The sequence below is a fragment of the Emys orbicularis genome, chromosome 8 (genome assembly GCF_028017835.1).
Source record: "Emys orbicularis isolate rEmyOrb1 chromosome 8, rEmyOrb1.hap1, whole genome shotgun sequence".
NCBI classification, from domain to species: Eukaryota; Metazoa; Chordata; order Testudines; family Emydidae; genus Emys; species Emys orbicularis.
In genome coordinates this window covers 101,934,368-101,949,632 of record NC_088690.1, presented here as the reverse complement: position 1 = coordinate 101,949,632, position 15,265 = coordinate 101,934,368, and the positions used below count along the sequence as shown (strand labels likewise).

Genomic DNA, 15,265 nt, shown 5'->3' with positions numbered 1-15,265 from the left:
ATTTTCAAATATATTGATTTCACTAACAGAATACAAAGTGTACAATACTCAATTTATATTTATTTTTTATTACAAATATTTGCACTGTCAAAAAAAATAGTATTTTTAAATTTACCTAATACAAGTACTGTACTGCAATCTCTTTATCTTGAAAGCTGAACTTACAAATGTAGAATTATGTACAAAAACCCCCCTGCATTCAAAAATAGAACAATGTAAAACTTTAGAGCCTACAAGTCCACTCAGTTCTACTTCTTGTTCAGCCAATCGCTCAGATAAACAAGTCTGTTTACATTTGCTGAAGATAATGCTGCATGCTTCTTTTACAATGTCACCTGAAAGCGAGAACAGGCATTTGCATGGCACTGTTGTAGCTGGTGTTGCAAGATATTTACATGCCAGATGTGCTAAAGAGTCACATGTCCCTTCATGCTTCAACCACCATTCCAGAGGATGTGTCCATGCTGATGATGGGTTCTGCTCGATAATGATCCAAAACAATGCAGATCGACGCATGTTAATTTTCATCATCTGAGTCAGATGTCACCAACAGAAGGTTGATTTTCTTTTTTGGTGGTTTGGGTTCTGTAGTTTCCGCATCAGAATGTTGCTCTTTTAAGACTTTTGAAAGTATGCTCCATACCTCATCCCTCTCAGATTTTGGAAGGTACTTCAGATTGTTAAATTTTGGGTTGAGTGCTGTAGCTATCTTTAGAAATTTCACATTGGTATCTTCTTTGCATTTTGTCAAATTTGCAGTGAGAGTGTTCTTAAAATGAACAACATGTGCTGAGTCATCATCCGAGACTGCTATAACATGAAATATATGGCATAATACAGGTAAAACAGAGCAGGCGACATACATTTCTGCCCCAAGGAGTTCAGTCACAAATTTAATTAATGCATTATTTTTTTAACGAGCATCATCAGCATAGAAGCATGTCCTCTGGAACGATGGCCGAAGCATGAAGAGGCATACGAATCTTTAGCGTGTCTGGCATGTAAATATCTTGTGATGCCAGCTACAACAGTGCCATGAGAACACCGGTTTTCAATTTCAGGTGACATTGTAACTAAGAAGTGGGCATTATCTCCCGTAAATGTAAACAAACTTGTTTGTCTGAGCGATTGGCTGAACAAGAAGTAGGACTGAGTGGATTTGTAGGCTCTAAAGTTTTACATTGTTTTGTTTTGGAGTGCAGTTATGTAACAAAAAAACTACATTTGTAAGTTGCACTTCCATGGTAAAGAGATTGCGCTACAGTACTAGTATGAGGTGAAGTGAAAATACTATTTCTTTTATCATTTTTACAGTGCAAATATTTAATAAAATAAAAATATAAAGTGAGCACTGTACACTTTGTATTCTATGTTGTAATTGATATCCACATTGTAGAAAAATCAAAAATATTTAATAAATTTCAATTGGTATATTAACAGTGCAATAAATTGCGATTAATTTTTTTTTAGTTAATCGCATGCATTACCTGCAATTAATCGACAGCCCTAATTTTTACCATGTTGTAACCCTTGTTAGAGGGCAGGTTTTCTTCATGTATAGGAATGTAGTTTCGGAACGGAAGCCGCACCTATCTAAAAATAAATGAAGGGCTCTTATTTAGAATGGTCCAATGGGTGTAACTTGAAAAAAATGCAATACAATTAAATCTGAGGCTGCATATCAGGATGAAAAATCATAGTGAATTCAATTAGCCTGCAAAAATTACACCTCAAAGGTGATGGAAGCCTGATTTTTCAGAATATTTAAATCTAGAGGGGAAAAAACACCTCAGAATACAGATAGAGAAAAGTGACCTAATTATGACTTCCATACATAACTACTTCTTTGCTAATGGGTCCCACTGTCTGAAACCAGAAACATTTGCTCCAGGTAAAGGACTGAATTTGTACCATACAAATTACAAGTCCAGATTAAGGGGCATTTTTATTTAAATTTACAAAATAATAGCAAACTTATTTTTAATGGTTTTGGGACTAAAATTAATCAGTCAAATGAAAACTACACCTGAAAACTGACCACTTTTGTCTTAGGCAGATACTAATGTTACTGGTAAAGTTATAAAAACCAAGATTTACTAGGGAAATAACTATTTTATGAAGACCATAACAAGACACGTTGTCAGTCCTGTGCATTTACAGTAAGACTGTAGAGAATACAGATTAGAATTTTGATTTGTTTGATTAAAACAGTCATTTTAAATGACTGCTGAAGACAAATCTGTTTTACAGAGGAAAATATGAACCTAAATAAACACAGCCAGACACTTAGAGCTACTACATGTGATATACCTGGTACAAACAAAGACTCATCACATGTAACAAGTGTATGATATCAATTACCAAAGGGACTATTAATAACTTCAGAAATTCTTGTAAAAAAGGTAATATTGGGATCAGGTATGGTCACCTCAGAGTACCCAAACATCTGTACATTGAGATTGATTGTTCAGTTGGCATTCAAATTTAGGTAAACAATTTGTACATGCAATCAATTCAGACTTAAAAAAAATAAATGTAAATGCATATAATGAACACCAATTTTGAGGTTTACTCAGTAATCAGTGTACTAACCTTATGTGCTGTAATTTAACACATATGGAGTTTATGTGCAGTAATTAACCCCAAACAATACTTAGCATTTATATAGTTCTTTTAATGTTTACAGAGCTTTACAAACATTATATATTATTAATTTATACAATACCCTGTAAGTAACCATGAGCTTCCCCCCTTCAAAGTGTTACTCAGGCAAGCATTGTATCTTCTGGGGTCTTATTAATGTCATTGGGATACCTGAACAAGTACAGCTTTGTAGAATGGGAGAAATAGAACCGAGCTCTGCAGATAGGGAAACTGAGGCAGGGGGTTCAACCACTCATTGAAAGCATCTGAGCTGGGATTACAACTAAGGAATTTCCAGCTCTTAATCCTGTGCTCAAATCAAACAGTTTACTAATACAAGACCGTAAAATTTAGACCTTTTTTGATGTTCCTTGTGGAATTGGCAACTTGTTCAGAACATTAACAAAGCAGGAGATCTCAATTAATAAAAAGGGTGGCTTCCCAAGCAGTCAAACCATAAGAGAAGGTGGTAACAAGCATAACTTTAATAAATTGAATTGAAAACAACCAGTGTAGAAATAAAGAAACATTAAAGAGAATATTGTACATGAACAGAGAAAATGAGATCATGGCGATTGAATTCATCCTTGACCAAGCAATGAAAGAATTCCATCTTATGAACATTTGCCCTATCAGCCCTATGCTTCATTCATTAATTACAGCAGGGAGGAGGGTTATATGCCCACCCTATCTTCAGCAGGATTATATGTCTGACAAATGTATTCTTTTCAGAGTCAAAATTTCCATGTTAAGCCTCAGAGCAATATTTCTTCTGGCACCTATGAAAAAAATCTGGTTTAGTCATTTCCAAGTTCTAGGAATGCAAAAGGAGTAGAGTGCAGAAAGAATAATAATCTGTATGCCAAGGTGCTTTTCTAGGCTTAACTAATTACAATGAAACCATTCTTAAAAGCTGAAATATTAGTCAGGAATAATGAGAAATTTAGCATTTTTAGACCCGCCATAGGACTAATATGTTGCATTTCTGCAATACTTGTTTATGTGCTATATAATCCTGAAAGTTAGGTCACGTATCATTTTTTGAGCAGACTCATTATTTACATTTCAACGATGGTTTGAAAAGCCCCTATCTGAATCTGTTGACTGAACCTTTTAACGTGTCTACATTTGTGCTAAGACAAGGTGGATGAGGTAATATCTTTTACTGGACCAACTTCTGTTGGTAAAAGAGGCTCTGTGTAGCTTGAAAGCTTGTCTCTTTTACTGGACCAACTTCTGTTGGTGAAAGAGACAAGCTTTCAAGCTACACAGAGCCTCTTTTACCAACAGAAGTTGGTCCAGTAAAAGATATTACCTCACCCACTTTGTCTCTCTCTAATATCCTGGGATCAACGCAGCGACACTATCACCACAAACTGCATTGGTGCTATCAGACCTAAATCAGAATAGTTTACAATCTAGCCCTAAATGTATACAATTGGCTGGCCAACAAAAACAATGGTAGTGCAAAAGAACTGAATGTAGTGTAGACTCAGAACACACGATTCTTTTTCATGCCACAGACATAGGTCTAACAATTGGCAGAGAAATACAGAATTAAAATTATAATGCAGATAATTTTAGTTGAGAAAGATTAGGCAGCAAGCACAGTCTTGTTTACTTTAGCAACATGTAGCCAGATAGTTTTGCTTCCTAACAAACAAACAAAAAATCACTGTAGACAAGCACCAATAAAATTATTGATCCTCTCCAAATTAAAAAACTGATATTGGCCTATTTCACCAATAGACAAGCTACATGGTGGAGGTAACACCTAGTTCAGATGCAGCAGAAATAATTGAAGATGGCCAATGTGAAGGGGTGGCTAGCTGGGATAACTCTTCAGATAGCCCATTCCTTCCTCTCAAATGTGTCACATTTCTGTGGGATTGAAAGTAGAACTACAGCTAGCTCACTTCCCCCTAGAGAGAATAGGATTTATCTGCCTTGGCGGCCTCCTAAATCCCTCCTGTCTGGTTTTACATGTGCTCCATAACAGGTACCACTTTCCCCCTCAACACATTGATCTTCATGTGGAAATAAACTCAAAACAACATGGCGATAAGAAAATGTTTTTTCCATTGCCTGTTTCAGTAGTTCAGATTTGAATAAGCATGGCTATTGTGATTTATTTGGGGGGGACTTCAAACCAACATGTAGAACAAAGGAATAAGCAAGTCAGTCAATATATAAATAGCTCTGCTGAATGCCAGCCAAAGGTTCTGTTATGCTGTTGAGCAGTAGCAGTATTAAGCAGCGGAGCAGAACTCCCATGCAATTAAGATCCTGTTTACATGCAAATGTCTTTAGTAATAAACACAGGGAGAGAAATACAGAAAAGATATATAGTCAAAATATGTAGTCCCCTGGTTAACTAGCGGTTGACCAAAACACAGACATTTTTAATAAATATGAAGCAACTGCTTTAGACTCGGGCTTCTTGAGTGCTGCTTTCACTGTAGAAAGTGAACCCTCTAGAGAGAGTAGTAAACCGAGGTCAAGATGAAAGCATGGGTAAAACTAGGGTTAGGATAACTACTAGGATTAGAGAGCTGCCAAATGCTCAGGGAAACATTATGAGATTAGCATAGTTTCTATGTCTTCTTACTTCTTGAAGAACGACATTTGTAGGACAACAGGATTTTTTTGCTTAGTTGTTTTGCTCCGGTTTCCTCACTTGAAATCAGTCATGGCTATAACATAACTTATGCACAGAGAGAATGAGGACTTCAACTGAGAGCAAGACAATGAGGTGGCGCATCACCAAACTGCTGCAGAAGCAGCAGGCGTGTGGGCTGAGGCTATTTTTGTTCAACATTCAGAGTTTGAACAATAGAATGTATGGGTACATTTTACTTTATTTAAATTTTTAAAAAACAGAAGTAATACACAGGGAGCAGTCTTTAGGTAAGTCCTGACACAATGTATAAATAGTTCTGTTGAGAGCACACCAGTTCTGTTGTGTTCTCACACTACCAAGTCAACAAGAAAGTGACACAATGTAAGTGATGCTTGGGGTACGGTGAAAAGGACATCTAACTAAATAAGCAAAAGATATAAATCACTGACACTTGCACTCTAATCTCCACATTAGAAATTGAATAAACTGTACTAATACAACCCCAAACCTGGGACCCTGTTCTTCCATTCATATGAGTGGATTTAACCGCTTTCAAGCATTTGAATAGGTAAGAATTAAGTAAGGTATAAACCTGTGTGGCATACCCAGCGATATTATAGGAATACAGAACGGAAAACTTTTGTGTAACTACTGTATTGAGTTCTACAGCCATCACGGCACTTCAGAACCAAAAAAAACAAGCAGTTCATGGCAGAAGATAAAAGTAAAGAAATAAACACAGAGATCTGTGAAAATGTCTCCCATTTTGCTATAGGTATCCATGGAGCGACTAATCACTTCTGCAGGGATTCCTGACAGTAAAAGAGCAGCAGTTAATACCGTAGTTTTCATCTTCTTTTCACTCTAAACATCAAAAAACAAAAACAGTGATTACTAAATTATTTCATCTGTCACAATCCAGTTCTGCTTAAAGCAACACACCTACCTTTAAGCCAATACCTGAATATTTTTAGTATGTTTATTTGTTTGAATTGTCAGTATAGATAATATACATTTTATCCCCTTGTGAAGTCTTGTATCCATTCTCTGCAATTGTGCTCTAGGATTCTGAACATTTCTCTCTTATTGTCTTTGCAGCAGATTCATGCTGAGATGGCTCCAATATTCTCCCAAACCACCGTGGAAAATAGTGAAGTCTGAGTTAGTTTAGCTATGCTGGCAAACCCTCCTAGCACAGACATAGCTTTTACTGGGGAAAAATGTGCTTTTGCTGGAATAGCTTATACCAGTTCCCTATATAAACTACACTGGCAAAAGCACTTTTTTGCCAGTATAGCTGCATCTACACTAGGACTCTTGCCATTATAAAAATGTCAAAGATATTATATCCCTAATGGACATTACTTTACCAGCAAAAGTTTCTAGTGCAGACCTGCTCTAAGTTTGGGAGGCTTTCATCTATCCTTTCATTTCAAACTATCCAACCCTATTTTTTATTCTCAAACTGCCACTGTGTGCTAATCCTGTGGCAGCAAGTCCAGACAGCAAGACTCAGCTTCAGCAGTAAATGCCACTGGCTGCTAGGGAGGATACAATCTTCTCTCATCTTTCTAGACACCATGGATATTATATCTCCCAAAGACTGACAAGGGAAGAGTGGAAGCTCACTTGGTGTGTCATGCTTATTTTGAACTGTAAGCTCTTCAGGGCTGGAACTGTCTTCACTTGTATTACTGAGTTAAGATCAATTTGATCACGTCCTCTTGGGAATCTGAGATCTTGATCCTTTTCTAATGCAGAAAAATTATTTAGTTTAAAACCTGACCCCACGTGTGGACTCCAGCAAGAGTAGCTGCAACTGCTACTTGATTGTTTTATTCTTTTATCTCAGAGATCCCAGCGAGCAGTTTTGGGAGGGTGCTTTTCTGCCCTGAGGATGATCTCATGTGGGATGCCGCAGGTTTCCACTATGCATAGAGAGCTGAAAGGACGGCTAGCAAGGAGACATGCAGTGAATTTTTTTTTTTTTAGTATCCTGACAATACCCACTTTGTATTTTCAGGTCATCCAACTCATAGTGCGATAAAGCATCTTTCTGTGTCTGATTGAGACTGGTGCATGAGGAGAGCAAGCTAGTTTACCTTAGTTTTATACCCTTGAGCTTTATGACCAGCTGGGGCAAGAAGCCAGGAGCTATAATGAAGACTAATCAGATTGTTTGTCCCCACTGGTTGTCACTCAAGGGTGCAATCAGTAGTCTTGTTATATTAACAGTTGATACTGGATAATCCTAATAGTGGTGATCAAAACTACTTTTTCCCCATCTTTTTCTGATTAGAGAGTGTAACCATCTCTTGATGCAACCCTGCTACTGGAATCAATGCCTTTATCATCTCTAAAGGAATCAATGCCTTTATCATCTCTAAATTAGATTATGACCATGTGCTCTATTTAGGGCTACATCTTAAATGCATTTGGCAACAACTAGCATAGAATGCAGCAGCTTACTTGCTAAGCAGCTTTTCCCTCCATGAACACACATACACTGGCTATCAGTCTGGTTTCTGGGTCAAGTTCAAGATGTTGGTTTTGACCTAATAAGCCACAAATGGCATGGCACTTCTCTCTCCATGCAATACTGCTTCAGATATCATCAGCACAGGTGATCACACTGGTGCTCCATCAGTTTTCTAAATGGAACTGCTGCAGAGCTCTCTTAAGAAGGGCCATGACCACCTTCAAATTCACTCCCTTCTCAGTGGTCTGAAATAGTTTGAATCTGTTGACCATTAGGAGGCCTTGACAATTCCATCTCTTAAAACGGGTAATAGGAAAGGGCTGAGACTGTAAGGTTAAGGTTTTTGTAGGATGGGTGAATTGGCTACTCTCTGTGTTACAGGTTGTGGTTTAAGTTATTTGTCGAAGGTCCTAAATTCTAGAATAGATGTCTGTTCGGCATTTTATACTGAAATTCATTTTTGGGACGGCAACATTAAGTTGTGTGAAATTTCAAAATGTTGTGATCTATTACAGTTTAGTATTGCAACTTACTATTGTACTGTATAGGTAAATCAAGCCATTTATGAATATTTAAACAGTCTTATACTCATGGTATCCCAACGTTTTTACAAAGCAACAAAAATGGACACCGATAGCAGAATGACCTGCGTAAGTATTAGTAATTATTTACTAAGCAATTAGCTCACACAAGATTAATCATTATAATATATTTAAAATGAGGGAAAGGGGTTTGGCCATTTCCTCTCAAAATGTGCCAGGAAAGCTGTACTTTCCACTTAGCTAGCCCAGAGATGGACCGACAGGCCTGTGGTTTAAAGTATCATTGCAACATACACAATGAACGGTAAATGTTGTCAGCAAGCATATTATTTTCAAATTCAAAAAAGTCACATCTTAAAATATTACAGTTAAATAACTGAAATTAGAATCATGGAAACTAGAGCTAAAAAATCTAATGGGTGATCTAGTCCATTTGCTCGAATCCAGGATGGATCCCCTTAATACACTGTCTGGTGTTTTCTGCAGATCAGTTTAGAATGACTTCTTGAAAGTTCACTGTTTTCAATTACATACTTACCTAAGAAAGCCCAACCACTCATTTATTCCTACAGTCTATAGTTAATCTACTATTCCTTTGAAAAGGAACATTAGAATTTTAAACTATGGATCAAGTATTAGTTGACCTTCCTTTACAATGTAGGCTGACAAAGACATCAGCTAAGTAGTCACTTAATTGTAATTAACCAGTATAGATATATAAAGCAAGGGATACAGTTTCCTATTGATGAACAGGAAGTTAGGCATGTAAATAAATCCTCACATTTCAAAGTCTTCCACCTTGACTTTTGCCCTACATTTAAACAGTTATTAGTAAGTGAATTCAGTGACCTTGAAAATGAAGGACTAGGGTTCAGTTCACACAGAGGGGAAAAATTCTGTTAGCTCGAACATCTCACGCACATCATCTGTGGATGAAACCACACAACAGTGACCGCAGATAAGTACCGTATATACTCGTTCATTAGCCCGTTCATTTATAAGCCGACCCCCCAAAATGGATAGGTAAAAATAGCAAGAACTGTATGACCCTTTCATAAGCCGACCCTATATTTCAGGGGTTGGAAAACTTTGGCTCCTGGCCCGTCAGGGTAAGCTGCTGGCAGGTGGGACGTTTTGTTTACTTGGAGCTTCTGCAGGCATGAAGCCCCTCAGCTCCCTGTGGCCGCAGTTCGCCGTTCCCAGCCAATGGGAGCGGCGGGAAGTTCCCACAGCTCCCATTGGCTGGGAACGGCGAACCGCGGCCACAGGGAGCTGAGGGGCTCCATGCCTGCAGACGCTCCAGGTAAACAAAATGACAATGTATTAGATATTCAATTAGATGATTCCATAGAGGTTAAAATCATCAAATTTTGGTGTAGACCCGTTTATAAGCCGACCCCCGCTCTTTGATGCATCACTTTTTAACCAAAAATATTCGGCTTATGAACGAGTATATATGGTACTGCATGGATGGAAGGTAAATGCTTCATAACACAAAAGAAGAACTAATGTCCTCTTTTGACCAGATACTTCCAATGGTAGTATGACTAAATGTTCACGAGGCACAAGAACAAGACAATAGAACTCATTTTCACTCAAGGGTTTAACAGGATTTGAATTAAGGTCCTGACAATTTAAAGGCTAGTGCATTAATCCACAATAATAGGTGCCTTTCATTTCACTACCTTAAAATGAAAGGGGGCCATATTGATACATCAATTAGTCACTTAATCCTGTTTGTAAAGTACATTCTGTACTAGCTGGGCCCATGCTAAACCATTCTCAGTTTTAAAGATTCTCAGTTTTAAAGATTTTAAATTAATCTTTTCTGAATACTGATCTTACCTTTGGAAAATATTTGGACAGTCCCATATATGCAAGTTGTAGAGTAAGAAATGGTGCAAATATTGACTGTGAAGATTGAAGAGAAAACATGAAAATTAGTTAGACAAACAAGGATAATTGGGGAATCACATTAACTTATTCTTCCAAGGAAAATGCCATTTGTGTGTAATAAAATTTCAGTCACTGCACTGCAAAATAAAATAACCATTTTTATGAACACTGGTTGCCTAAATAGATAAATTTAACCACTAAGGAGGAATAGCTGCATAAATTCTCTTAGGCCCTGACCCTGAAAGGAGATAGACATAGGAGGCCTTACAGACTTACCAAAGATTGTTGCCACAGTTACAACATCAATGCTGTCTAAAGTCAACCCAATTACTCAGAAGATGGTACTTTGTGCTAGCTACATACTTCTAGATGAGATTCCAGCTGGAGACACAGGCAAATGCTTGAAGCATTCTGGTGCTAATGTTCTTAGTCTCTAGGAGATGAGGTTATAGTTTGCACTTCTCTCAACTGCTACCTAGTGGCTGCATTACCCAGACAGTGCAGGTTCTGAGATGACTGCCTGCCTCAAGAAGGTAATGACTGCTCAGGGCTTATAGAAGAGAAAAAGTTCCCTACTCATCTAGTCACCAACTACAGACAAGGGCCATGATGAATTTCATGTTACCTCTAGAAGAGAACTAATGTGGGATTTGCAGCAACAAATATTTTTCTTAACTCACCAAGTACTTGCACACAAAAGCCCTAACTCCTATGGCAAGAAGCGCACATCCCACCAATCTAAAAATGCGAAAAGAATCAAATTCCTCCACTGCATTCCCATTCTCCTGACTAGGCTTCTCATTCATCAGCTGGTTTCTTAGCTTCATAGCTTCATCAAATCTTGATAAGTATTGATCTAATCCATGTCGAGGTGCTCTCTGTGAAGCTTCTGATGCCAGATCCCCTCTGCTACGATGCCGGAGCTCACTGGTACCATCGTTACCAAGCTCAGGAGTTTTACTGAACAAGTCCTTTTTATCTCCCTTGAGCTCTATAATGCCACTTGTGTGGTCAGATGTTCCTGCCAAATTACAGACAGAATCACCAAGCACAATTCGCTTTGAAACTGCAGGAATAGGGAGGGAGTTCGATTTATCTTGCTCATGTTGAAGTTTTGATTCTGTGTGACTTTCATCATCTGAAGAGGAGAAACAAAACATGAAGCATGTTATTCCCACTGAATATTTAGATCAGCCTCTCAGCCTGCTGGATTTTGGGCATCAGGTTGATGTATTAAATCATTTTTGTGAAACCACAGCTTTACTATTGATAACAAATACGTTCAAGCTTTTCTTCACAGCATTTTATAAACAGTATTTAACTAATCTTCCTAAACCCCCTGAGAAGTAAATGAGTGACTATCAGCAGTCCCATTTTACAGATGGAGAAACTGAGGCAGTGGTTAAGTGACTTGCCCTAAGCAATAGAAGACCTCTGTGTTAGAGCTAGGATTAGAATTCAGGCATTCCTGACTCCTGCTTCTATGCTCAGACCATTACACCATGTCTCCTGGTGGAAAACAATAAAAAGCATAGCATAAAGCCAGCTTCAACATCAAGACAAAAATCTGTTATCTTGACAGTGACTTCATAAGATCCATCCTTTTATTTTTTTATATATACATTTGCAATGGGCTCTAAGAAGCTCAATGACTTCCCTCTATCACCATACTGACTTCCATAGGTGCATATGACACTTTCCAAAATACAAAATATACATTAAAACCCAGCAATAAAGAGTTTATAAAAACTGTAGCAGATGTTGTACAGACAATTGAAGAATGCAGCCCAAGTGTCAGCACAGCACAGTCACTCCGCAATGAAAAACCAAGTAAAAGCACTGGGTGTGAGGAGAGATTTGAAGAATGACATCTGGAACACAGGAAGCAAGGGGTTATTTCAAGCAAAGAGAGCAGTGTGAAAGAGGCATAGAATTCAGAGTAAGTGAAGCAGACAGAAGGAGCATTAAGAACCATACGCAACCTAGAAGGTATGGAAGGAAACAAGCCAAGATGTAGTCAATTGTGGAGCTGCAGAGTGCTAAATGAGGACAATGACCTTTCATTTGGTGGGGAAAGAGAAAATGCAATAAAAGGATATTCCAGTCATGGGTATTAAACCAGAAAAAAAGAAAAACTATAAGAGAAGTATTTTTCATAATCAAAATTTAGCTTATTAATTAGAATGGTTAATGAAAGTTGGAGACAAATACAAACTGGATTGTTTAAGTGAAGCAAATTGTAATAAGGGCTCTTCAAGGCGCCCGCTAAAGTCCTGGGGTGGCAAAACAACAGGTGGAAAGGTCCCAAACAAGGACTGTAAAAAGCGACAAATAGTCCTGTGGCATCTTATAGACCAACAGACGTATTGGAGCATAAGCTTTCGTGGGTGAACACCCACTTCGTCAGATGCATGCGGTCTGTGACTCTCTGCCTGTGCTGACACTTGGGCTGCATTCTTCAATTGTCTGTACAACATCTGCTACCTTCTTTAATGCCATCTGCAAAACTGTCAAGAAGGGGTTACTCCTTATAAAGGCAAAAGGAATAAAGAATATTGTTAAAATGAAAGCCTTACTTACAACTTTACATTTCTAATGCTTTAACTGTTTTTGTTTTTCTGTGTCTTTAATAAAATATAAAAAAGATTGAGATGATGGCTACTATAATGGGAGTAAATCAGCGATAATTTCACACCAAACCCCAAACACAACATTAAACAGATTAAGTGTGAACAGTGAAGAAGAGTTTTATTAGCATTTCTTTGTTGGGCCCAAGGAACCCCCTAATCAGCACAACAGGACACAATCCTGCCTACTCCTGTACAAGCAGAAAATTCCATTAAAGTCAATGGCAATTGTGTGTGTAGAGTCCTTGCAGGATCAGACCCTTAAATTGTAAATTATTTTTAGGGGGCAGGAGGAGGACACCCCCCCCTTATTTTATGTGTATACAGAGCTATATAAATCTATGGTGCTTTATAGATAATAATAACCCTAATACACTAAAGGGCCCTGAACAGAAGTTTAACGTGATTCCAAATATATGAAACACGGAAGAAAAGAATATGGCCACAAGCAGCAAATCTCAACAACACAGTAAACTGGAGTGTGCAGAAGTCACCTAAACTATTTTACAGAGAGCAGAAAATGCTGAGGTCAGTGAAAAGATCTCCAGATACCATCCCTCACCCACTGAGGGAAATCACACAGGCATTTGTATGCTGCGCTGAGGTGTGTTTCTGCACAGCAAAGTGGACTCCTCCAATCTGTATTTACGGGTGCGAGTTAGCTAGTATCACGTCAAAGCATAGGCAGAAAAGGAGTGAGGATGTAACTGCCACAAAAAAACCCCCATCACCGATAGCACAGTCATGCCCCCACCCATCTTGGTGGGGAAGAGTGTTTTCCCTGCTCCCGGAGAGGAGGAAGATGCCATCACTATACATCCCCGGAGCCCCTCACCTTACCTAGAAGCAAGGTAACAAGAGCACGGCTGTTGTGTGTCATATAGCCCAAAAGCTGAGGGGCTAGCCACAGCCTCCAACCTATGCTGGCCCTATCTCCCCCTGCCCTTTTTTTTAATGGGAGGAGTATCCCCAACAATCTCCAGCCCAGACTGGCTCCCTTCGGTGGCAGGGGTCCTCCCCAGCAGCCTCTCCCTCTTGCCTACCCCAGCCCCTTCCTCAGTGTCTTCGTGGAGGCCACAGCCCCTCACCGTTGGCCTCCCGTCGGGCTAGGGCTGAGCGACACCCGGCCCCCACCTTCGCCCCCCAATGCCTCCCCGCCTCTTACCCTTCACCCCGCCCGGCCGGTGGAAGCCCATGATGCGGTTGATCCTCTCCTCCGAGTTCAGCAGCAGCTTCCTCCGCCGGAGCTCGGCCCGGCGCTGCGACACTGAGAGCACTGGGGGAACCCCCATGGGGCCAGGAGCAGACCCGCCATCCACCCCGGCCAGCGCCTCCGGCTCCATCCGCAGCAGAAACAGCACAAGCGGCTCCGCCCCCCAGAAAACAATGGGCCCTGCCAGGCCTCTCCACCTCCCTCACGCCTAGTGCGCAGGCGTAACCCCCGCCGCCATCCTAGAACCGCCTCCAACTGCTGAAGCAATAAGCGCCATCTTGGATGAGGGCAGAGGCCACAGGAACTGGGAGTGACGTCCCGCCGGTAAACCTCGCCAACCCCCGCACCTTTCCGGACTTGATGCCCACAGTAAAGATGGCGACTCCGACCTCGGGATTACCACACAAAGAAGGAGCGTGAGGGGAGGCGTGTTCCAGCAGCGCTCGCCAGCTAGGTGACAGGCCCGGGTGCACCACGCGGCTGAGGGGAGGGCCCGGTGTGATTAGAGTCAGAGCAACCACCTGCCTGCCGCGGAGGAAACGGCTCCCCGGGGGGAAGGGTCCCGGCGGGCGCCCCACCGAGGAGGCGGCGGCACAGCAGAGGGGGCAGACGCCGCGGACGCCCCCCACCGGCCGGGAGGATAGGCGCCTTCAGTCCACAGTCCCGTTGCGTCCCGGTCGGCGATCCAACAACCTGGCCGCGCGACCCGCACGCAGGGCCTGCCCCAGCGCTTTGCGCGAGAGGGTGAAGTCAGAGCTGCCTGGCGTTGGCGCCTGGCCAAAGGCTCCCAGGATTGTCCCGCGGCTGAGTGTCTGCCCCGCTGCCGGTACCTAGGGGCTAAGTCATCGCGACGGCCCGGTTTGTGTGCCTCAGAAGTGGCAATTCTAGAGCTCCCCCCGCATCAGGCACAGGGCAGCTAGTTGTGCCCGCTCCCCCACCCGACACAGGGCACCTAGCTGTGCTCACACCAAGCTGCCCCCCACAGGGCAGTTGGCTGTGCTCGCTGCCCCCCCCCCCCCCCCCGCATCAGACACAGGGCAGCTAGTTGTGCCTGGTCCCACCACTCCCCCTCACCAGACACAGGGCAGTTGGCTGTGCCTGGTCTCCTCCCCCCCACCCTCCCATCAGACACAGGGCAGCTAGCTGTGCCTGGTCCCATCCCCCCTTCGCCCCCCATCAGATACAGGGCAGTTAGCTGTGTCTGGTCCCACTCCCCTCATCAAACACAGGGCAGCTCTCTCATCT

At 41.2% G+C, this 15,265-nt stretch overlaps 1 protein-coding gene across 2 annotated transcripts; it reads right to left on the bottom strand.

Moving 5' to 3' along the window:
• Positions 1-5,901: 5,901 nt before the first annotated feature.
• CAMLG (calcium modulating ligand) lies at positions 5,902-14,201 on the bottom strand. Of its 2 annotated transcripts, XR_010561596.1 has the most exons (5): positions 13,973-14,201; positions 10,861-11,318; positions 10,130-10,195; positions 9,134-9,210; positions 6,068-6,127 (listed from the first exon to the last, which is right to left on the bottom strand). XR_010561596.1 is itself a non-coding variant. In XM_065409540.1 (4 exons), exons 1-4 carry the CDS (start codon positions 14,148-14,150, stop codon positions 5,936-5,938), a joined length of 894 nt encoding a protein of 297 aa, XP_065265612.1. In that variant the 5' UTR covers positions 14,151-14,201; the 3' UTR covers positions 5,902-5,935. The 2 variants fall into 2 exon arrangements, 1 of the variants encoding a protein (XP_065265612.1); XM_065409540.1 differs by lacking the exon at positions 9,134-9,210 and having other exon boundaries at positions 5,902-6,127.
• Between the last annotated feature and the right edge of the window lie 1,064 nt (positions 14,202-15,265).

Coding starts and splice junctions, on each gene's coding strand:
- CAMLG (XM_065409540.1), bottom strand. CDS start 14,150: ATGGAGCCGGAGGCGCTGGCCGGGGTGGATGGCGGGTCTGCTCCTGGC. Junction 11,319..13,972: donor CCGGCCGGGCGGGGTGAAGG/GTAAGAGGCGGG, acceptor TCTCCTCTTCAG/ATGATGAAAGTCACACAGAA. Junction 6,128..10,129: donor TGTCCAAATATTTTCCAAAG/GTAAGATCAGTA, acceptor TTTGATGTTTAG/AGTGAAAAGAAGATGAAAAC.